The sequence below is a fragment of the Henckelia pumila genome, chromosome 1, assembly GCF_033568475.1.
Source record: "Henckelia pumila isolate YLH828 chromosome 1, ASM3356847v2, whole genome shotgun sequence".
In the NCBI taxonomy this organism is placed as follows: Eukaryota; Viridiplantae; Streptophyta; class Magnoliopsida; order Lamiales; family Gesneriaceae; genus Henckelia; species Henckelia pumila.
The window spans coordinates 128,087,807-128,112,572 of NC_133120.1; the positions used below are offsets into that span (position 1 = coordinate 128,087,807).

The 24,766-nt window shown below is 34.8% G+C and overlaps 2 protein-coding genes across 2 annotated transcripts; both read left to right on the top strand.

The window, feature by feature from the left end:
* The first annotated feature begins 2,803 nt into the window (after positions 1–2,803).
* Positions 2,804–6,676, top strand: LOC140887162 (uncharacterized). The gene is made up of 6 exons (XM_073294236.1): positions 2,804–2,948; positions 3,071–3,210; positions 4,016–4,368; positions 4,941–5,037; positions 5,122–5,409; positions 5,540–6,676. Exons 1-6 carry the CDS (start codon positions 2,804–2,806, stop codon positions 6,521–6,523), a joined length of 2,007 nt encoding a protein of 668 aa, XP_073150337.1. The 3' UTR covers positions 6,524–6,676.
* Positions 6,677–8,424: 1,748 nt separating this feature from the next.
* Positions 8,425–8,784, top strand: LOC140873975 (uncharacterized). The gene has a single exon (XM_073277254.1). It carries the CDS (start codon positions 8,425–8,427, stop codon positions 8,782–8,784), a length of 360 nt encoding a protein of 119 aa, XP_073133355.1.
* The last annotated feature ends 15,982 nt before the right edge of the window (positions 8,785–24,766 follow it).

Below are 24,766 nucleotides of genomic sequence, written 5' to 3' on the forward strand. Positions count from 1 at the left end.
GATTGTTAATATGAAATTACAACAAAAGTTATTTTTGCTTAAACCAAAATATCTGGTGGCAAGCATTTACCACTCAATTTAAATAGATTTTTAAATGCTATGTGGACTGTGCATGATTTATAAATATTTTTAATTCTTTTAGATGCGAGAATCACGAATTTCAATAGTTATTTTTTAAGCTATTGTATTAGATCTCAAATTCACTCCAATATGGAGATATTTCAAACCATTCATTCAAATATTCCCTCAAATCTAAACCCAACCTCGAGTTTATATCGAGCCAAATATTACACATGAAAATAATTGAAAAGTTAGACAAAATTAATCGAGTCCCATAGGTTACAAATTTGGTTCATCTCCAAATTCTCTACATACATATCGATAGCAAAGACGAAAAGATCGAGCAAGTCAATAGGATTCGGACATTTTTTTTAGAGCATCCATTTTTCATGTATATTGATTTTGGTCCCAAAAATGATTTTCGATGGCTCCTATTAGTGGGCAAGAAATGGACAGGAGAATCTTGAACCAAAGTCAAAACAAACACAACAAACCCAAGATTTTTTAAAACCAAATATTTATGAGAATGACTGTATATCATCACTTTTATCAAACAAATGGGACCATATCCAAGCTCACTCCTCGAAACATCATCATCATCAAATAACACAACTCCATTATTCATGTCGATTAAAAAATAGAAGCGAATTTTTTTTTTTTTTTAATATTGTTGCCAAATGTGGGATGACTTATATAGTCTATTTGATATCAATATCTTAAATTTGGGACGTAATCTCAGGTTCGATACTCAATGTAACAAAACATCTCTCTCAACTCAATAATAAAAAATAAAAAGTTATAAATATTGTTGCCAAATTTGGGATGGCTTGTTTTGAATTTATGTTGAGAAATTATTGTCCCTATGTTGGGAATTCAATCGAAACATGACACTAAGAGAATGTTTGCAATCATTAAAAAAAGTGATTGTTAGATTTTGGCTTTAAAAAATCATTTTTGCGTGTTTTTTAAACACAGATTATGTGTTAGCTTATGCTTAACTTAATTGAAATCCAAAAACTAGTCATATGGTGATTAAGATTCTCCAAAAGTGATTTTAATAAAAAAATCAATGTTAAAATCACTCTAATCACTTATTTATAAAACACTACCCAACTTTAATTTTTAGATATTCACATTTATTTTCAAACACTACCAACTTTTGATTTTTCTTAACTTTTTTATATAATCTATAAATTTAATAACATCTACAAAAACATAATTTTTTGCAAATACTCCTTAAATATTGTTGTAAGTTTTCAAAATTTTTAGTTACAAAAATAGCAATCTTTCGATCTTGACATTAATATAAGAGAAAATGTTACGTCACACATATATGTTCGATTTATATGAATTACAAGTGTGTAATTTAGAATAAAAATTATTTTGGTACATGAACTATTGATAAAATGTCAAATTGGTACATGAACTATTGAAAATAGTTTAATTGATATATGATCAAACTCAAAAGTCAGTTTTTCTCTTTACTTAAATTGTTTTTAAGTCCAATATTGTTATTAAATTCAACTAAATACATATTACGCTTTTTAAATTATTTTAGGATTAAAATCGTAAATATTTACATATTTTTTTTTGAATCAAAATATTTACATATTTACTATACTATAAAAAGAAAAATTATATATCATGTATCCGAAAAAATATTCAACGTGAAATGTTTATATCATAAATGAAAAGACACATACACACACACACATATATATATATATATATATATATATATATATATATATATATATATATATATATATATATATATATTTCATTCGAAAAAAATTGATAGTCTATGAAGGTTGTAGCAAAAACATAATATCACTTGAATCTTGCTTATTGTATGCATTTGTACAATTATGATTTTCTAAAATTTTTGTACTTGATTTAGACATTTTTGATAAATTACATGATTTTTAATTATATTTTTAATAAAATATAAAAATGTATATTTTATAAAAATAATAAATTATATTTGTTTTTTAAATATTCTGATTTATTGATTAATTGTAATTTTATTAATATAAATATAATATTATAACATAGATAAATAAAAAAATATCATTTTATTATATATTTATAAATATTTTTTATATATTATTTTTAAATATATAATTTATCAGTTGTTATATATATATATATATATATATATATATATGTGTGTGTGTGTGTGTTTATATTAAATAATATTTATAATATTTTCGTAAAATGAGTACGATCAATTTATTATAATATAAAATTTAAATAAATATAAATTTATGCTTATAATTGTGAGCAAAAATAATTTTTTGAAAAATAAATGTGCATTCATTTGAATTTAACAGAAATATTTGAATTTAAAATAATTTAATTAAGTATAGAGTAAAATTGATTTTATAACTTGATCATGTATCAATTAAACTATTTTTATTAGTTCACGTATCAATTTGACATTTTATCAGTAGTTTATGTGCTAAAATGTATTTCACTTGTGTATTTATTGGAAAAGGGATTATCGAAAATCAATAATTGATGATACTGGATGAACGATCAAATCAGTAAATATTATTGAGAACCATTATTATCAGGTCGTAGTTCAAAGAAAATTAGTTGATCAAAATTGGAGAAATATATGTATTGGGCCTAGTCTGGCCCAACTAGTAATAACTAGTAGTCATGGGCCTTGCTGGCCCAATTAGAATAGCGGCCTCAAATAAATTTAGCAAGACGCTTGCAGGAAGCACAGGCGTAAAAAATGGCTCCGAAAGCTAAAGAAAAGGCTAAACCGGCGACCGCCGCCGCCGTGGACCCTTCGGTGGCCATTGAAGATCTCTTCACCTCTCTCAATCGCCACATCCAACGCTCAGAATTCGAGCAAGCCGTCAAAGTGTCGAATCAAGGTTTTTTTTGACGTGTTTTGCGACTTTATGTGTTTGAATCAGCTTGCAGGGGTACTGTAATTGAATTTGTGTGTTTTTTTCTTGTCAGTTGTGTAATTTACTTGTGTTTTTGGTCGATTTAGTTCTTAAAATTGCACCGGGAGATGAAGACGCAATTAGATGCAAAGTGGTGGCTTTGATCAAGAATGATTCCATGGACGATGCTTTGTTGACTATTGAAGGTTTTTCGATGAAATCTTCAATTGATTTCAGTTTCTTCAAGGTACTTTTGGTGGAGTGGACCTCTTAATTCTTTGTAGCATAATCTATACAATAGGACTGTGTTGAGACATTTGGTGATAATTTTGAAACTGCCTCGCAAAGGGTACATGCTTCCATTCCTTTAACAGCATCATCCAACTATGGTAATGAAATTTTCAAGTGTTGCACTGGGTTGTTACTTGTTAGTGTGTCATGATTAAGTTTCTGGTAAATGAAGGATTTTGATAACATTTCTCCAAAAGTAATTCAAGTGTTACCTCTGAATATAAAATCCTGGAGAAGGGGAGAAAGCATCCAAATAGAAAAAAGTTGATGGCATTGGCACCAACTGAAGTAACCTTGTTTATTCGCTTTGAAAGTAAAAAAAAATGTCATCTTCCCTATTGGTATTATTGAAGTCGGGATAATGATGTACAAGTCTTAACTAAACCAGTGCATTGGCAATTTTAAACCTATATTCAGTTTCTTGAGGAGTGTTGCCGTTGGAGATATGTCACTTTTTATCGGCATAAATTGGTTCTTAAATGATTCTGGACTGGGTTGAGAAATTCTTGTCGATCAATGTGGATACAGGGAAGTATACGCATGCATCACTATTACTTTACTGCAATTTTTTTTGTTCTGTTTTTGTTCTCATTTTGTTATATACTGTCACAACTCACAAGTAGAAGAATTCACTATGTTTGACTAGCAAGCATAAGATAATATTTACAAACTTCGGCGCTATTTCATTTGTTGCTAAGGTTTTGCATTTATTTCTCTAGCAGAAATCGCAACTTATTTATGGACTGATATTTTCTTAATAGGCGTACTGTTTGTACCGGCAAAATAAGTTGAATGAGGCTTTGGAGTGCTTGAAAGGGAAAGAAGAAAGTACTGCTGCCATGTTGTTAGAATCACAGATTTTATTTCGTCTAGGAAAAATGGTTGCTTGTGTGGATATCTATCAAAGGCTCCAGAGGACCAAGATAGATTCATTGGAGATAAATTTTGTTGCCGGCTTGGTTTCTGCTGGGAGGGCTTCCGACGTTCAGGGGGCAATGGATTCTCTCAAAGTTAAAGTGACCAGCAGTTTTGAACTGGCATATAATGCTGCGTGTTCATTGATAGAAAGAAACAAATATAAAGATGCTGAGCAACTGTTGCTATCAGCTCGAAGGTAATATCCTGCTGCCTTATAGAAACTCAAAATAAATAATTTAATCTTGTTCTGTTGTTCACTTTCATCTTTTTGGTGTTATTCATATTGTGACCTAGATCATCTTAAGATCTTGCATGCGCTTGATTCTCAAACAGGCCTGTAGAACTGAGTATCGATGCGAGTTTTTAGAACTTTGGCTTGAGATGAATTCCATAAAATTTTTCTTACTTTCGTTCAGTACTGACAATGGAATGCTAAACATACATAAATTGTATCATTTGGGATAACATAATAGGGTAATACGGATATATCATGTTGATTGGATTGACTTGTTTTTCTCGATTCTGGCAATTATCTTCTCATGCTTCCGCAGAAATTGGAGTTTCCCATTCTTTTCCATGTATGTTCATGGATGATCTTTCATATTATTTTCTATTGTTTTGCATAAAATCGCTAAGGACCATCACTATCCTTCATATCCTTCAGAAACTTTCTTAGAATTTAGTGTTGTATACTGATGGTGACGATAAAAACTTACAGTGGATCGTTGGGAACTTTTCACATATTCTGACCTCATTTATCTTTTTAAGGATTGGGCAGGAAACATTAATGGAAGAGAATTTAGCAGATGATGATATTGAGATTGAATTGGCTCCTGTAGCTGTTCAGTTGGCATATGTTAAACATGTGAGATTATAATATATTTGAGACACTGTTTTCTTCTACTTCAATGGCGGTGGTGTAGCACAGTTTAAATTTGTTTTCCTACAGATCATGGGTGATACTCAAGAAGCCTTTGAATCTTATTCCAACATTATCAAAAGAAATCTGGCAGATGAATCCTCACTTGCAGTATCGACAAACAACTTTGTTGCGTTAAAGGGCCCCAAGGATGCATCTGATGGTTTGAGAAAACTAGATAAATTGATAGAGAAAAGTGAAGGACCTCTGACCTTTCGTCTTGCTCGGGATCTTGACCTGAAGCTCTCGCAAAAGCAAAAGGAAGCAATCTTTGTTAACCGTCTTTTATTGCTACTACACTCGAATAAAGTAGATCAGGTAATACAATTACAACTGCATATTTGTTTTATAACCTGATCCAATGATCTTCCTTATGGATAATCATTTCAACCTCTGGCCCCATATCTCCTGTGTTATCAAATTTATTTAATTTAGAAAGGATCTGCAGGCACGAGAACTTGCTTCTGCTCTACCAGGCATGTTTCCCAACAGTATATTACCTGTGCTACTTCAAGCTGCTGTGCATGTAAGAGAGAACAAGGCCAATAAAGCCGAGGAGCTACTAGGGCAGTCAGCAAGTAAATTTCCAGATAAGTTGAACATCATCCTACTCGCTCGTGCACAGATTGCTGCAGCTGCAGGCCATCCTCAAATAGCAGCCGATTCTCTACTGAAAATACCTGATATTCAACATAAGCCTGCAACTGTTGCGACCCTTGTCTCTCTTAAAGAACGAGCTGGAGATATTGATGGTGCTGATGCTGTGTTTGATGCTGCGATTCAGTGGTGGTCAGATGCCATGACCGAGAATAGTAAACTTGATATCATCATGCAAGAGGCTGCTTCATTTAAGCTCAGACATGGAAAGAAGGATGAGGCAGCTCGGCTCTACGAGGAACTTGTGAAAAACCATGGGAGCATCGAGGCCTTGGTAGGGCTTATTCAAACTACTGCTCATGCCGATATTGAGAAGGCAGAAGCTTATGAGAAGCAATTGAAACCCCTATATAATCTGAAGGGAATTGACGTTGAGAGTTTGGAGAAAACCTCCGGTGCAAAGCATGTTGAGAGCAACGGTCGTACTCTGGGAATTGCTGAAGCATACGAAACGAAAAACAAGGAGAAACCAAAGAAGAAAAGGAAGAGAAAGCCAAAGTATCCGAAAGGGTTTGATCCTGCAAATCCCGGTCCCCCACCGGATCCGGAAAGATGGCTACCGAAAAGGGAAAGGTCTAGTTACAGGCCAAAGAGGAAGGATAAAAGAGCAGCTCAGGTAAGAGGTTCGCAGGGTGCAGTTGTTAAAGATAAAGAGTCTTCTCTTAATCTGAACTCAAAGTCGAACCAAACAGCCAACTCTAAAGGGAATACTCAGAATGTAAGCTCCGAACAATCCAAGAATTCGTCAAAATCCAGGAAGAAATCAAGAAATTGATGATTTCACTTGTAATGCACTTGGGACTCTAGATTCAAATTGCGGGAGGCCAGTCGTTCCACCATTCGATTATTTATGGTTGTATTAACATTAAATGTTGGTTTCTAATGAGACTGTATTTTAATCTTTCGGAAAACTTCTTTGTTTCTTTAGTTCCTTCCGACGTTACGTTGTGTTGTCCTCGGACTTCGATCAAATTCATTCTTTCAAGTCCATTTCTCCAGTAACATTTTTTAAAAGCGTTTTGTTTAAAATATTTCTAAAAAGTATTTTTTAAGCATAGTTTTTAATGTATTTTTTTTTATGTTTTTATAATTGAAAATAAATATGAAAATTAAAATATATTATTTTTAAAGTTTAATCTATATACATATATTCTTAAAACAATTATTAAAACATTTTATAAATATTACTTTTTTTAATAGGAATTCAAACACATTTATTCTTAAAATAATTATAAATATAAAGAAAAGTTTTCATAAAAATGTTTTACAACTTATTCAATGTCTATTGTCCTTTCAAAAAAAAAATCCAATGTCTATTGGGGGTGGGTGTTTATTCTCGGGTACCCGACCCATTCGAGGTTTAAAGTTTAGGGTTTATGTGATTTTTAAAATTGTCGGGTTTGGGTAGAATTCGAACCTAACAATTGGATTTTCGGGTGTCAGATAGCATATTTATTATCCGATCGGGTTCGAGTACCCGACCCAATATAAGTAATACTAATATGATGTACGCCAAGACAAGCCCATATCTCATGTTTCTTGTTTAGCCGCTGAGATTATTGATTTCTCTCCCAAATCTCATCTTCCTCACTTGTCTGAAATTTCTCGGCTATGGAATTTGCACCTATTGTTCCATCTCATGTTGTCTCATTTTCCTCCTAGCTAGGCTGTGAAATTTTTGGGCTCTGGAGCTGCACTTACTGCTTCATCTCTCACCGCCTCTCCCCTCATTCTTGCATTCTCCGTACTGCTGAAACTTAGAGCATGTCCAAGGGGGCGATCAAGTTGGGGCGATCAACCCAACTTGATCGCCCCCCTCATCACTCGCCCCTCCAAGGGACGAGGAAATCGCACGCGGATGTTATCTGCGTGCGATCAAGTGGTGGGCCCCGCGCGGAGCCTCTCCGCGCGGTCAAGCCCACCCTTCTTTATTTTTTTTAATTTTTTTTTCATGTGGGCCCCACGATTATTGGTTTTTTTTTTATTTTTTTTAACATTTTTTAACGCGGGGTCCACCAATTAATAAATTTTTTTTAAAAAATCAACGGCCAGATATTTTTGGCCGTTGATAAATAAAGGGCCAGAAAAATCTGGCCCTTTTATTTAAAAAAAAAAAAAGAACAAAAAAAAAAAAGAAGGGCTGAGATGATTTTCAACGGCCAAATCAATTCCAGCCTGATTTTTTTTCATAAAAATTATTAATAATTCAAAAAAAAAAATTTAAAAAATTTTGAATTTTTTTAAAAATATTCTGAAAAAGTACAAACGGCCATAATTTTCAAAATCCATGAAATTTTCTATAAATATACTCATTTTTAATTCATTTTACACATTCTCCACTATGTTTAAACATATTCACACACTAAATCTTCAATATTTTTCATGGCATACATGAGTTCTTCATCATCAGACGATGAAATTATGTCACATGATCCGATGATGGACGACTTTATCTCCCCACCACGTTCAATAACCCAGAAATTAATAATGAACATTTGTACGCTTCAATCGGGGGAGTCAAGTCGCGTACGTGGCTACAAACAGAAATCAAAAAATCGAGAACGTGTTGCCGGAGCTCGAAGATAATTTAAAGATTACTTCGCCGACAGTCCCGTCTACAGCGAGCATGATTTTCGAAGGCGATTCCGTATGAGAAGACCTTTGTTTTTGAGAATTATGGAAGCTCTACAGACCAATGTACCTTACTTTGTCCAACGGAGGGACGCAACCGATAAAATCGGGTTTTCATCACTACAAAAGGTTACGGCTGCTGTTCGGATGCTTGCATATGATGTTACAGGCGATGCTGTTGATGAATATTTGAGGATAGGTGCATCGACAGCGCTGGAGTGTTTGAAAATTTTTTGCAGGGGGATGCATGAGATATTTTTTGAACAATATTTGAGGCAACCAACATCTGAGGACGTTGCTCGGCTAAATGCTGAAAATGCTAGAAGAGGATTTCCCGGGATGCTTGGAAGCATTGATTGCATGCATTGGGCTTGGAAAAATTGTCCGGCAGCTTGGGCAGGGTAATATCAAAGTGGACATAAAAAAGAACCTTCAATCATACTACAAGCGGTTGCATCAAAAGATTTATGGATTCGGCATGCATATTTCGGCGTATCAGGATGCAACAAGGACATCAATGTAATGGAGAGGTCCAACTTGTTCTTAAATCTTGCAAAGGGAGAAGCCCCTCCAGTTCAATTTGAGGTAAACGGGAATGAATACAACATGGGATACTATCTCGCCGACGGTATTTATCCATCTTGGGCTGCCTTTGTCAAAACTATCCCTCGACCCCTCTCGCAAAAACATAGGATTTTTGCACGATATCAAGAGGGGGTGAGAAAAGATGTTGAGCGAGCCTTTGGTGTACTCCAAGCATGTTGGCATATAGTGAGAGGTTCATCTCGCTTGTGGGATCCAATTGATCTAGATTATATAATGAAAACATGTATCATTCTACATAACATGATTGTGGAGGACGAAAGGGAGGATATACTCGTCACGATTTTCCAACTAGAGATGATGAACATGTGCCATCAAACGTTGTCCCTTCAAGAGATCCTACTGTAGAGTTCAACGCCTTTTTAGAACGACGTGTCAGTATTCGAAACCGAAAATTGCACCACAATCTTCAAAAAGACTTGATCGAACATATTTGGAATTTACATGGGGATGCATAGTGGAACTTGTCCACTTTTATTTACTTGTGTTAATTTTAATTGATGTACCTTTTTTTCTTATGTGCTTTTTAGTTTGGAATATTTTGTGCTTAATTTTAATTGATGTACCTTTTTTCTTGTGTGCTTTTTAGTTTGGAATATTTTGTGATTTTAAATTTTTTTTATCGGTATTTTTAAACAATATTTTTTAATTTGTTATATTTATGTGCATTTTTATTATGTAATTATTAAATTTAATTATGTATATTTTTAATTTGTTAATTATATTTTTATTATGTTTTAAAATCATTGTTTAATAGATTAAAAAATAATATTTCAACATCACCACTACAACATCACCACACCACTGTACAAACATGCAATGAAGTCATCAACGCTGACATCATCATGTGATCAAGTTATCAAATTAACCACACCAACTTTTTCACATCCTTGTACATGCTCTTAGCAACCCATTTCCAAACCAGAAACGAAGAAAGAATAATACTACGAGAGTTTCAAGAATCGGTGCTGCAAATGAGGGAGGCTTGTACGTGAAGATGTGGAAGAATACATCAGATCTACAATGTTGAAGCTTGAAGATTTTCAGTTTATTCAATTGATTTGTATAGTGAGGTTTTATTGTTCAAGATGGATCTTGAAGATTGTAATGGTCTTCTTGCCAAAATCAATGGTAGAAAAATTTCGGGTACCCGTATAATAATACCCATAATTACTCGATATTGTCGGATACCAGATTGTCGGTATCTACAATTTTGGGTTGGGGTCGAATAATAAAATCTAGTTGGGTGCCCGTCCGGACAAACCCAACCCGAAGCCCACCCCTTATATTAAGGCTAACATAAACCGTGTAATATATCTATTATGATATTATATTATATTTATTTATTATATTATATTATTATGATTATTATTTTATTATTTTATTTTATCTAAATATGTGAGTTCATGTGAATTTATATGATTACCTATTTTCATTATTACATAATTAACACGTTTTTCTTTCAATTATTTATTGGAAAAATTTGTGATAAATCCCCAACAACGAACTTTTGTTTGTTGTTAGTCCCTGTGTCATAACTTATGATTTCTAACTTCCTGACAAATGTCTGTCATGTGTTTGGGCTTCCTAATTGTGGCCAAATTACCAGATTGACCTCAAATAATTTATAAACTCATTTATATCCCCTTGAACAATAAAATAGTTTTTTTAATAATCATTATTCCATCCTTTCAATTCCAACATCTCCCCTATCTGTCTTTTTCTTTTTCTTGAATCCTAAACACAATTTTTCGTTGATCGTGATGGAAATTTTTTGCTGAGTTCAATAACTTCGGGCGAAAGAAATTTATAGAGAAGAAGCACGGAATTTTGAAAATCTTTTTAAAACACCATTGAAACAAATAGTTCAAGGTATGATTTTTTTGCTGCAAAAATAAGATTTTTTTTTTGAGCTGAAATTCTTTTTTATGATCGATTTTGTTTAATCTTTTTCAATTGAATACTTATTTGAGTTTTTAGAATGTACGATAGTGTTTATGTTTGAGCTCAATATCTCGCGTGTATTGTACAGATTGAATGTCCAATATTTAGGTTTTACGGATATGAGTGGGTTTGTGGTTCATCTATTATAATTGTGGAATCATTATGAAATTCGTTAACGTTCTCGATTTTAATGATTTAATTGCCAAATTTTATGGTTTAGTACTTGATTGTAACGTTTATATGTAAAGTATACATTCTAATAAAATATGGTGGCTGCAAGTGTGATTCTTTAATATTTTTTTGGTATGAAAGTCGTAGACGCTAAGAAGAAGAAAAAATCATCGTAGGTGAACACGTATATGAAACCCAGAAAAGGTTTGAAGTTTTTTTCTTCGAAATATGTTTTCATCTTGAAAATCGACCAAAATATCTTTTTTTCCGCATATATTTGAGGGTTTCTGCGTTTTGGTGTTTAATTTTTGTGTCTTTTTTTGGAATTTCCGATTGTATCTATTTGTAGTAAATTTGTAGGATTTTGGTGTTGATTGTGGTTAATTTTCTTGTTTATTTATTTATTATTAATTATTCAAAATTGTTGAATGATTATGTAAAAGTACGTAATTATTGTTATAATGCTTGACTTTGATTTCGTTATCGACAATTTTTAGTGTTTTGTTCTTTAATTGAATAAGAAATTACTTATTTATTTATTCGGTTCTCAAAGTGGAGTTTTACTCGAAATCATTTAATAGTATTTTAAGGTTCATAAATTATTTTTTAGTTATTTATTTTCATGTGTTTATCTCAATTTTTATGTTTTTGTTCTTGAATTTGTTATATAGTTTTTGTTTATATTGTTGGCCACTTCAGTGGAATAATTATTCATTTGAAATGATTGACTGATTATGGTAAATCCTTTTTTTCCAAACTTTATTTTGGTTCTTGAATTTTTTCTGAAACTGCCTGTTGATGCATTTTGTGGTTTTATTGGAGAGTCTAGCCTGTGTCACTGAAGAAATGTGGACATATAAAAATACAGTGAAGATGGACACTTATCGAGCTTGTGTTGCTGCGAGTATATTATCTGATGAATATGTATCACTGGAAAAAAATTTTGGAATGATTTTTTTTATATGATTAGCTTTTAAGGTTGATGGAAGTTTGACAATAATTAATTATTAGGAAGACATTTTGTAAACTCAAGGTGGTTCAATATGTTATTTAAGCTTCAGTTAAACCAATTTGTATGTGTGTGTTCTGTATGTTTGGTTCAAAAATTTAAGATAATAGTACATATTTTGTATAATTTAGCATAAATGTACGTCTTTTCAGATTGATAAATTGGTTTTTACTAAGATAGAATACGTCAACCAACTAAAAAAATTTAATGATCGAATATCCTATATATATATATATATAAATTTTATGATCAAATATATAAATATATATTCGACTAGTCTTACTAAGATTGCACATGTCAAGCAACTAAAATAAATTAGGTTCGAATTCTTCTGGCTTCGGAATAAATCCAAATTAGTTTGCAACAATCTTGAATGAATCGTCATCCAATTACATGATTGTTGATAATTTTATGTCACGTGTACTATTTTGGCAACTACATAAGAGTATACATCGTTCATATTCAATGAAATCACGTGTAACGATATGCTTCATTGTTCAATATTTACAATTGCATAATTAGATGTACCTCTAAATTCCAACATTTGTTGAATATGATATTTAGGCATTGATTATCCAAATTTGTAAGACTACGATTGTATTTGAAATTCACTATTAAAAGATCATACATGATCTTTGGATCTGCCACAAGACATGAGCAAGAAGGGTACATATGCGGTTTAATTAAGCATATAATGTTCTAATTTTTTGGATAAAATTTTGGGTCACTGAGATCGACCTTGCCAAGTGAAATTAAATTAGTTTTGAATTTTTCCCTGATTTTGAATAATTCCAAATATATTTGGAATAATCTTGGACATTTGTGGCAAAATATATATGAAATTAGGAATGATAGACTCATTATTTGCACAGGACGAATATGTTATGATTTATTACATTAACACACATTATGATCCTTATGATGAGTTTTCATTGTCATTTGAATAATTGTCCAATTCCATTAGTGTTGGTCATATAATGTCATATGAACTATACTTTGACAAATGTAGAAGAAAAATATTTTGTTCATTATTCATCGACCGAGATCACAACTTGTGATATCATTCATTGTCTAATGTCTACCATTGCTTAATTAAATATACTTCTAAACATCAAAAGTTGTTGAATAGGATACCTAGGCATCTATTAACCAAATTTATAAGATGACTTGCATTTGAACACCACTATTAAAAGTTCATGTGTGATCATGAGGTCTAGCACAACACACGAGCAAGAAGAGTATAAATTTGGCTTAATTGCACATATAATATTCTATTTTTAAGGATAAATTTCAGATGCGGCTAATTTCAAATATATTTGGAACAATGTCGGACATTTGTGACACAAGAAAATAGGAAATTAGGAATGAGAGACTCATAATTTGCACACACAGGAAAATATTATTATTTGGTACATAACGCACATTATTATGCTTATGATAAGTTTTCATTTTCATATAAATTGTCTCATATTATATTAGTTCTAGTAATCTAATGTCACGTTCACTACTTTGTTAAATGTAAAGGAGGAATACATTGTTCATTATTTAATTAGATCACAATTTGTGATATTATTTATTGTCTAATGTCTACAATTGCCTAATTAAATATACTTCTAAACTTAAAATGTTGTTGAATATGATATAGGCATCGATTAACCAAATCTATAAGATGAATTTCATTTGAACTCCACTATAAAAAGATCACGTGTGCTCATGAGATATACCACAACACATGAGTAAGAAGAGTACAAATGCGTTTTGAATGCACATATAATGTTCTAATTTTTGGGATAAATTTTAAATGTGGCTTAATTGCACATACAATGTATAAATTTTTAATTTGGAATAATTTCAAATATATTTGGAACAATATCGGACATTTTTGGTACAAGAAAATAGGAAATTAGGAATGAGACTCATAATTTTCACACACAAAAAAATATTATTATTTGGTGCATAACTCACTTTATGATGCTTATGATAAGTTTTCATTGTCGTATGAATTGCCTCCAATTCTATTAGTGCTAGTAATCTAATGTCATGTTCACTACTTTGTTAAATGTAGATGAAGAATACATTATTCATTCATGGTCTAATGTCTACAATTGCCTAATTAAATATACTTCTAAACTTCAAAAGTTGTTGAATATGATATTTAGACATCGATTAACCAAATTTGTAAGATGACTTGCATTTGAAATCCACTATTAAAATATCATGTGTGCTCATGAGATATAGCACAACATATGAGTAAGAAGAGTACAAATGCGTCTTGATTGCACATATAATATTCTAATTTTTGGAATAAATTTCAAATGGCTTAATTGCACATAGAATGTTCTAGTTTTCAATTTGGAATAATTTCAAATATATTTGGAACAATATTAGACATTTGTGGTACAAGAAAATAGGAAATTAGGAATGAGAGCCTCATTATTTGCACAAAAACAAAAATTTTATGATTTAGTGCATAACACACATTATGATGTTTATGATAAGTTTTTATTGTCGATGAATTGTCTCCAATTTCATTAGTGCTAGTCATCTAATATTATGTGCACTACTTTGATAGATGTAGAGGAGGAATACATTGTTCATTTTTCAATGAGATCACATGTGGTAATATCATTTATTATTGAATATCTACAATTGCGTAATTTGATATATTTCTAAACATCAACATTCATTGAATATGATATTTAGACATCGATTAACCAAATTTGTAAAACGACACTTATATTTGAACTTCATTATTATAAGAGAATGTGTGATCTTTGGGTATGGCACAACATATGAGCAAGAAGAGTACAAATGCGACATAATTGCGCATATAATGTGTAACGAATCAAGACAGGTCTTTCCAGGGTGCTTATGTCCTCACTCACACGCAACATGAGAAAATTTCCAGGGGGTCACCCATCCTATAATTGCCCCAAGTTAAGCACACTTAACTTTGGAGTTCTTATGTGATGAGCTCCCGAAAAGAAGATGCACCTTCTTGATATGAGCAGTACATATGAAATATTTTAAGCCATTCTCAACTATGTAGTCCCATACCTACACAGTCTCAGAATTCCCTCTCATTCCGGCACTGGATCGGTTCATTCATGTCTCCCTCCGCCTAGAAGCCTACCAGGAGCCGCTCATTGTCCGTGCAACCTCTTGGCACCGGCGATCACTCCTTGCCTCATCAGCCCCGGGCGTCACATGCCCACCAGCTTCCGCTTGGTTTGTCCCCGAACCATACCGTACTAAGAGAGGTCGCCTCTGATACCATTTTTAACGACCCACTATATCAAGACGGGTATTTCCAGCGTGCTTATGTCCTCACTCACACGCACACTGAGAAACTTTCCAGGGGGTCACCCATCCTATAATTGCCCCAAGTCAAACACGCTTAACTTTGGAGTTCTTGCATCTTCTTTTCGGGAGCTCATCATATAAGAACTCCAAAGTTAAGCGTGCTTGACTTGGAGAAATTATAGGATGGGTGACCCACTGGAAAGTTTCTCAGGGTGCGTGTGAGTGAGGATATAAGCACACTCAAAAGACCCGTCTTGATATAGTGGGTCGTTACATAATGTACTATTTTTAGGGATAAAATTTTGGGTTACTAAGATCGACCTTGCCACGTGAAAGTAAATTAGGTTTGAATTGTCCCCTATTTGGAATAATTCAACTTATATTTGAAAAAAAACAAAATAAATTTGGAACTAAGATTGACTTTTCCAAGTGAAAATAATTTAATTTCACTTGGCAAAGTCGATCTTAGTGACCCAAAATTTTATACAAAAAATTAGAACATTATATGCTTAATTAAGTCGCATCTGTACTCTTCTTGTTCATGTGTTGTTCCAGTTACCAAACCCAAAGATCATGTATGTTCTTTTAATAGTGAAGTTTAAATACAAGTGTCGTCCTACAAATGTAACTAATCGATGCATAACTGTTGAATCCTAACTTTTGGTGATAACAAAATAATACTTCGTTGTTTTAGTTCGGCCGCTGCTTTCATGTAAAACAGGAGCTCTAGAGAAGTCTACCGACAGCTGACTAAGAGATGTCTACTGGAATGAACGGTATCAGCTGATCTTAGCACGTCAACCGTTATCTATCAACCGAGCTAAGAACATCAACCGACGTATGCTCAAATGATCTGGGTTATCAAAGCAAGGATATCTACTGAACTCACAAGTGGACGGGATGTCTATCGTACTCAAGAAGTCTCGAATTCGCAGTTTCTCAAAAGGTTGCCAAGACAACTTGAATGCAAAGGACGAAGCATTTAAGGAGTCGTTTGATAAAGTAAGAAAAACGATAAATAGCATTTAATGTGAACGACACATTGAATAGGAAATTTAAGGCGCTCCTAGTACAGATATTCAGAAGATATTATCGCATATAACAAATCTAAGACTGATATCTGACACTCTAGACGTTTTCCTACCGTTGTCAAAAGGAAGGAGACGTTGAACAAAGCCTCTATAAATATCAGAGTCTAATCAGATAAACGACGCTTACAAAGATTTTCATACTTGAGCACTTGAAAAACACTTCTTGAATACTCGACTGCTCTCTCAACCCTTAGCTAAAAATCTTATCCGATCTACAAAGAGATCTTTTCAAGGATAACTCAAATCCAACCGTTGTTTGAAGAACACTATCTGCTACAAGGATTTGAGATTTTAAGCCTTCAAGAAGCTTAGAGCACCATCATCATCAACTGAAGAAAGTATAATAAAAACTTAGAATCGTATCAGTGTGAATCTAGAAGTTTCATCTTGGGCATTTGATAAGTCCTAACTTGGATCGGGTGTATTGCATGTTGTAATGGACCGAGTGCATCCCTCTGCCTCAGACCCATCTGGCCTCAACTCTGGGGGCCCGCAACCATACTCATGATCTTCTCTCCACCTGGAAAGAAGAGTTTTTGCCCTTCCCAGGATTCGAACTTGGACCACCAGGCATATATCCAAATTCAACTCAATCCTGGTACCACTATCAACTTAGTGGTACCAGGATTGAGTTGAATTTGGATATATGCCTGGTGGTCCAAGTTCGAATCCTGGGGATGGCAAAAACTCTCATTTACAGGTGGAGAGAAGATCATGAGTATGGTCGCGGGACCCCAGAGCTGAGGCCAGATGGGCCAGAGGCAGAGGGATGCACCCGGTCCATTACACATGTCGTTCTAATAACCAAAGTCTTCTAGTGTATCCTTCCCGTGAGGAATAAGGGGTGCCGTAGGAGATTGAGCTCCGAACATCCATAAACATATCATTGCTTACTTACGCCACTGCATTACACGATTCCATCATTATCATCTAGTATAGCAAGAGTTGTTTTCGCACTACTTTCAGTAGCTCTTATATCTCTAGAAATTTAAAGGAAAATTGGTTGATTGAACTAACATTTGCTCAACCATATTGAATTTAGAGTCAAATATTTTTAGAGTGTGTATTCACCCCCCTCTACATACACACACAATCCCCAACAAGTGGTATCAGAGCGGGTGTTTCTTTTAACTGTTGATACTCATCATGACTTCACTAAACAAAATCCTTGTGTTCTCTAAAGAAGATTATGATGACTGAAAAATTCATATGCAGACACATCTTTCTGCTCGAGATGATGATATGTGGTACGTCATCACTGACGGACCCATGAAGATTCTCAAAGTCAACACTGCTGTAGCCATATCAGGAGGCGAACCACAGATGGTTGAGAAACCTAGAGCAGAATAGAGTAATGAGGACAAAAAGAAAGCAAATCTTGACAACGTGGCTAAACATATACTGTACAAAACGTTGGACAAAAACATGTTTAGCAAGATCAAGATGTGCGCAATCACCAAAGAAATTTGGGAGAAACTTACTCAACTGTGCGAAGGGAACGATCAAATTAAAGAAAACAAACTCACTGTAGCCATTCAGATGTTTGACAATGCCAAGATGAAACCAGGAGAAACAATGACTGAGTTTGATGAAATATTTAGCAAGATTATTTGTGAATTAATTTCTCTTGGAAAAATATATACTAATCGTGAAATTGCCTTGAAGGTTATGCGAGCATTCCCAGAGAATGGGATGTCAAGACCATAACTATGAGAGAATCAAAGGATCTAAACAAGCTGAAGCTTCATGATCTATTTGCAGATCTCAAGGCATACGAGTTTGAACTCGGAATCAGAACAGAGGAAGATACATCTGTCTCGAACCCCACCAAAGCATTGACATCAACTATCTCACCTCAACCGACTGAGGAAGCATCAGCAAAGAAGACAGCTGAGCAAATGAGTGGAGAAGCGATGTCTCTCTTCATTAAAAGGTTTGGTAAATTCAAGCGTAAGAATAACACAAAGTTTAACAAATCATATTATAAACAAGACCATACAGAGGATGGTCCTGCATGCTTTAACTGTGTCAAGCAAGGCCACTTCATTGCAGATTGCACTAGACCTAAGAATGATGAAAGGAAGCAGCATGTTAAAGAAGAAATACAAGGAAGGAAGAAGAACATTCCGAAAGAAGAGGGAACAAAAAGTGCTAGTTGCAAACGAAGAAAAAAGAAAATGGGCAAAAACAGAATCCGAGTCATCAGATACAGATAGATCATCCGAAGAAAGTGAAGAAGAACAAGTACAATGTCTTATGGCTAATTCTCAGAGTGAAGAAGACGATACTGAGGTATTTAACTTTAACTCGTCTAAATTTACACAAGAAGAACTTGTTCAAGCACTTAATGAGATGATCACTGAGTATAAGAAGCTTTCTACGTCATTCGAGGAAGTAAAAACAGAAAAGACATGTCTTATGGATAAGTCAAGAGAATCTAGCTATTTACAGCAACAAGAACTTGACGGTCTAAGGACTAAGCTAAACCTGTTAGCGGCTGAGAATGATGATATGAAACTAGTATTCCAAGCTACTTTTTATGAAAATCAAAAGTTGCTTAAAACAATCAACTCTTGGAATAAGGCTTCTATCTCGTTGGATAAGATACAAGAGAGCCAGAAACAAGTAGGTGATAAAACTGGTCTTGGATATGGATCAAATGAATGTACTCTTACGAAGGAAAAATACTCAATCGTATTCTAGTGGGAACGATCCTAATGTAATAAGATTTGTTCGATCTAGTACGATATATGAACATGCTGAACCTAAGATCTATGGTAGACAGTCAAGTTGATATGAGAACAAAGGCAAGCATAAAGGAATTGGATATGTGGAGCCCCAGAATCCAAGGAAAAGAGAGACACGGAACAAATATAGATTGAATGAAAAAAGACAGGGAAACCAATCTAAGTTCAGGAAGTCGAGGTTTGAACCAAGTCAATCCAAGTACAGGAATCATCGGATGACACAAAACCAGTACTTCAATTGCATGCATGTTCAAAAACGATACAGACTGGATAACAAAGATCAAAAGTTCAAACAACATACTGTGATATCCAGACCACACATCAGTACACATCGTACACCTCGATCGACTCACTTTATAGATGCACATACGGGTAAAACCGTTAGAGTAATTCAGGTGTGAGTCCCGAAAGGACTAATCTAGTTCGGACCCAAATAGATAATGGTACCATGATTATATATTTTTCTTGCAGGTACTATCAGTAAAATCAGTCGAGAAGAATAGTTCAATGGAAAAGACAACGTGGTATCTTGACAGTGGATGCTCTAGGCACATGACTGGAAATAAAGATCTGTTATCCGAAATCATACAATTCAAAGAGCCTAAAATTATCTTTGGTGATAATTCAAAGGGTAAGACCGTGGGTAAGGGTAAGATTACTCATGGTAACATTATTATAATGACGTATTTTTGTTGATAACTTATGTTATAATCTGATCAGCATTAGTCAACTATGTGATAGTGGTTACACTGTTGAATTTCACAAGCACACATGCATGATCAAATCTAGTAATGGTGATATTATGTTAACCGGACTAAGAGAACAACACACTTATAGGATAAATTGGCAAAGTGAACAACCGTCAATTCCTACGTGTTTTGTTGCTCAAAATGATAAGCAATGGTTATGGCATAAACGACTCAATCATTTAAATTTTAAGTCCATTAAACATCTGAGCAAATATGATTTGGTTCTTGGCCTGCCCAAAGGTGATTTTAAAAAGAATAGAGTTTGTTCAGCTTGTCAGCAGGGCAAACAAGTGAGAACTACTTTTAAAACCAAATGGTTTATATCTTCTTCTAAATGCTTAGACCTGTTACACATGGATCTATTTGGTCCTATACTGGTCAGGAGCTTAGGGAAATGAGATATACCTTAGTGATTGTGGACGATTACTCCCGTTTCACTTGGGTAATTTTCTTATCGTCCAAAGATCAAACAACTACTCACCAGATAAAGATTTTTAAACGTTTGCAAAATGAGAAACGTACTGGGATAGATCGGATCAGGAGTGATTGAGGCACTGAATTTTTAAACAAAGCCCTCGAATCCTATCTAGATGACCAGGGAATCAAGCATGAGTTGTTTGCTACTCGGACACCACAACAAAATGGTGTTGCTGAGAGAAGAAATAGAACTCTTTAAGGAGGCAGCTAGAACTATGATTGCTGATTCCAACGTATCTCAAAGACTCTGGGCAGAGGCAATTAACACAGCATGTTACACTCAAAACAGATCTATGATTAACAAGAAGCACAACAAAACACCATATGAGATCTGGAATGACACAAAACCCGATGTTTCATATTTTAAAGTGTTTGGCTATACATGCTTCGCTCATGATTATGGAAAACACCGCTTAACGGCTTTTGATGTAAAAACAGAAGAAGTCATATTTGTTGGATATTCCTCAGTCAGTCGAGCTTACAAAGCTTTTAACAAAAGATCACTGTCGGTAGAGGAAACCATTCATGTTATTTTTGATGAAGCTACTGTATGTGCAGATAAGTCTCAAACCAATATCAAAGATCAAGCAAACAGACTAAAATCATCTATTCTAGATGATGAAAGTGACAGTGATGAACTTCCCATCATAAGGGATGAACCAGAAGAAGTAATCATCCAACCCACTGAAGGAAGAATAGATCAAGATCATGGAGAACAGAGAATCGAAGAAGAAATCATTGAACCCGATAACACAGTTAGGAATGAGGATGACACTCAAACTAATCCAGGCACAAATTCCCTTGGACCAAATCTTCGGTTGGGTAAAAATCATCCATCCGAGCTGGTCATCGGTAACACTTTTGCCCCTCTCCGTACACGTAATAAAATGATTAACGAACTATTGCATGCAGATTTCATTTCACAGCTAGAGTCTAAGCACATAGATGAAGCCTTACAAGATGCTAGCTGGATTAAAGCAATGCAAGAGGAGCTAAATCAGCTCACTAGAAACAAAGTTTGGAATTTAGTTCCTCGACCGGAGAATCGAAAAATTATAGGCACCAGGTGGGTGTTTCGCAACAAACTAAATGAGGATGGGACAGTAATTAGAAAAAAAAGCCAGACTGGTTGCTCAAGGATTTAGACAAGAGGAGTTTATTGATTTTGATAAATCATTCGCTCCAGTAGCAAGGCTCGAAGCCATCAGGACATTTCTTGCCTATGCTGCTTACAAAAACTTCAAATTTTATCAAATGGATGTTAAGTCAGCTTTCCTCAATGGCCTACTTCAAGAAGAAGTGTATGTTGAGCAACCACCAGGTTTTATCGGTTCCTCGACTCCTAATTATGTTTTTAAGCTTGATAAAGCTCTTTACGATTTAAAACAGGCACCAAGAGCTTGGTATGACACCTTATCAGAATTTTTATTAAATCATAATTTTGTCATAGGAACAGTCGACAAAAATCTCTTTAAATTTATTTAAGGAGATCATATTCTGCTTGTTCAAATCTATGTAGATGATATCATATTTGGATAAACTAATCTTCGTCTATGCGAGAAGTTCTCTAAGTTAATGCAGGAACAATTTGAGATGAGCATGATGGGCGAATTGAATTTCTTTCTTGGGCTACAAGTGAAACATCTTGAAAATGGCATCTTCATAAACCAGGCTAAGTATACCAGAGAACTCATCAAAAAGTTTGGCATGGAGAATTGCTCTACCATATCTACTCCTATGAGTGCCTCCATAAAGCTTGATAAAGACGAAACAGGAGCACCAGTTGAGGTAACAATGTATCGAGGTCTCATAGGTTCATTACTTTACTTAACGGCCAATAGGCCTGATATTATGTTTGCTATATGCCTTTGTGCAAGGTTTCAAGCAGCACCAAAACAATCTCACTATATAGCTGCTAAATGGATTATTAAATACCTTAAGGGAACTACAAACATGGGTCTTTGGTATTCCAAAGATTCATAATTTAATCTTGTTGGTTATTCAGATGCAGATTATGCAGGGTGCAATATTGATAAAAAAAGTACTAGTGGATCTTGTCAATTTCTGGGAGACAAACTTATTTCATGGTTCAGTAAGAAGCAAATGTCAATTGCCACTTCTACAGCCAAAGCAGAATATCTAGCAGCTGGAAGTTGCTGCGTTCAAATACTATGGGTACAACAACAGCTTCGAGACTATGGAATACAATCTAGTGAAACCCCCATATTTTGCGACAACACTAGTGCAATCGCAATCACTCAGAATCCCGTGATGCATTCAAGAACAAAGCACATTGATGTACGACATCACTTCATACAAGAACATGTGCTAAAGAAGGAGATTCAGATGATTTACATATCTACTGACCAGCAGGCAACAGATATTTTCACCAAGCCACTACCAGACGCTAAGTTTTCTTACTTTCGCAATGTATTTGGCTTAATAGAACTGAGTTAAAGATAAGCATGAGTTTAGGGGGAATAATTCATAGATCCGGCTTCTCATCCCTCGACTCCACTCAATCATCCAGCGAGTGAGTGAACCTTGACCACTGCAGACATCATCCTCAAAGCAGATGTACTGCATTTCATCTCTTTCTACCAAAAGCATCAAGAGTTTCATAGCAGAAGGCCTTAGCACATCTCTAGTGCTCTGAGTACGCAAGGTAAGTTTGCATAGCAGCAACCCCTCAGCAACGCGTGGATGCATGAGAGCTAAACCAGTCGGCAAGTTGCAACGTATCCCCTCCAGAAAAAACCAGATATGCATGCCTCTTGCTATAACTCTATTTCTATACACGGTTTTTGTGAGGCCTCGGTTCTAAACATCTAATTAAGTAGTAAAAAATAATTAAACAACCAAGATCTAAGAACTAAAAGCAAAGCAAGGGAAAAAAAAATTTTTTTTTTAAAGAGGGCCACGCTCGGGCGGCCAAAAACCGCCGCTCGAGCGCGCCCTGGACAGAGGCGCTACTGAGTTCTCAGAGAGGGGTGCGCTCGGGCTGCTAAAAATTGCAGCTCGGGCGCCCCCCTACAGCAGAAACAGAACAGCAGAAAACATGCTTTGCAAACTCCATCTAAAACTATTCCAATGCAATCCAAATCAACACATACATTAGAAATGCAGTTCCTCCGATTAATACATGAAGTTCTAGAGTTTAACAACTACTCCAAAATAGAACATGCCACGATAAAAACACGGCAAAGCTTGCATGTCAATACAACATAATAACGAAGTTCGATATCTAAACATGTTCTAACAACACTAGGTAGACATGCTGACACGACTTCTAAACCGAGTCTCACTGCTACAACTTTCCCTCGGAGCTAACCATGCCTCTTCTGACTTGATCCTGCCCCACCTGTTGCCAAGTACACATACAAAACAAAGCAACAACCGGATAACCGGTGAGAAAGACATTCCCAGTAAAAGCAACATAACAATTAATACAACAATCATCATGCTTTCAATACAACAAAGAAATCAATAATAACATAATGAATGCATGTCTTTTAAACCGGGATATCAATCTGATAACAAGGGATTGCTGCTGTGCTTTTGGGATCCCGAGGATAAGATCACTTAACAACTCACCGACTCTCCCAATCGAGGTGGTGCCACGTATTCACTCCTCTAGACTTTGAGCAACTATAATGAGTATGCTAGCACTAGGCGAAACGACTACGACATAGGCCACTCAATCATAGTTCCCAAACGTCTAAACAAAAAGGGCGGTTCTGCCCGCTGAAAATAAGATTGGCTCAAGATGAATGCATAACATAAACATAACACATAAGCCCTTTAACAAAAGCCTAATACAATCAAACAAGACACAAGTTCCTCATGCTAGAACAAGTGTAAATGCAAGTATGTGATTTCAAAGGGGAAACTCGAGAACCACAGTCCCGAGTATGCTATCCCGCCATGATGACTGCTTTTACCTTTCAATGCAGTAGCTCCCAACTCTGGATACGCTACAAAAGAGATTGTATCAACAACTATACAATCTAACAAAAACGAGGCAACGGTTCAAGGAAATTCTCTATACCGTTCTTCGTTCAAATCTCGGAAATGATCAAACAGCTGCTAACTCAGGGCTTGGTACCTCCAAAAGAATCTGTTACGGAGACAAAAGAATGATAAATAACCACGATCAACTTACAAGTCTAGTTCAACAACTCAAATACGGTTCGAAATCCCCAAAACTCAAACCGACGGCATAACGATTAAAAACTGAAAAAACCGGCAACGCAGACAGCAGTTCAATACCGATAACAACTCAATTCAATGCTA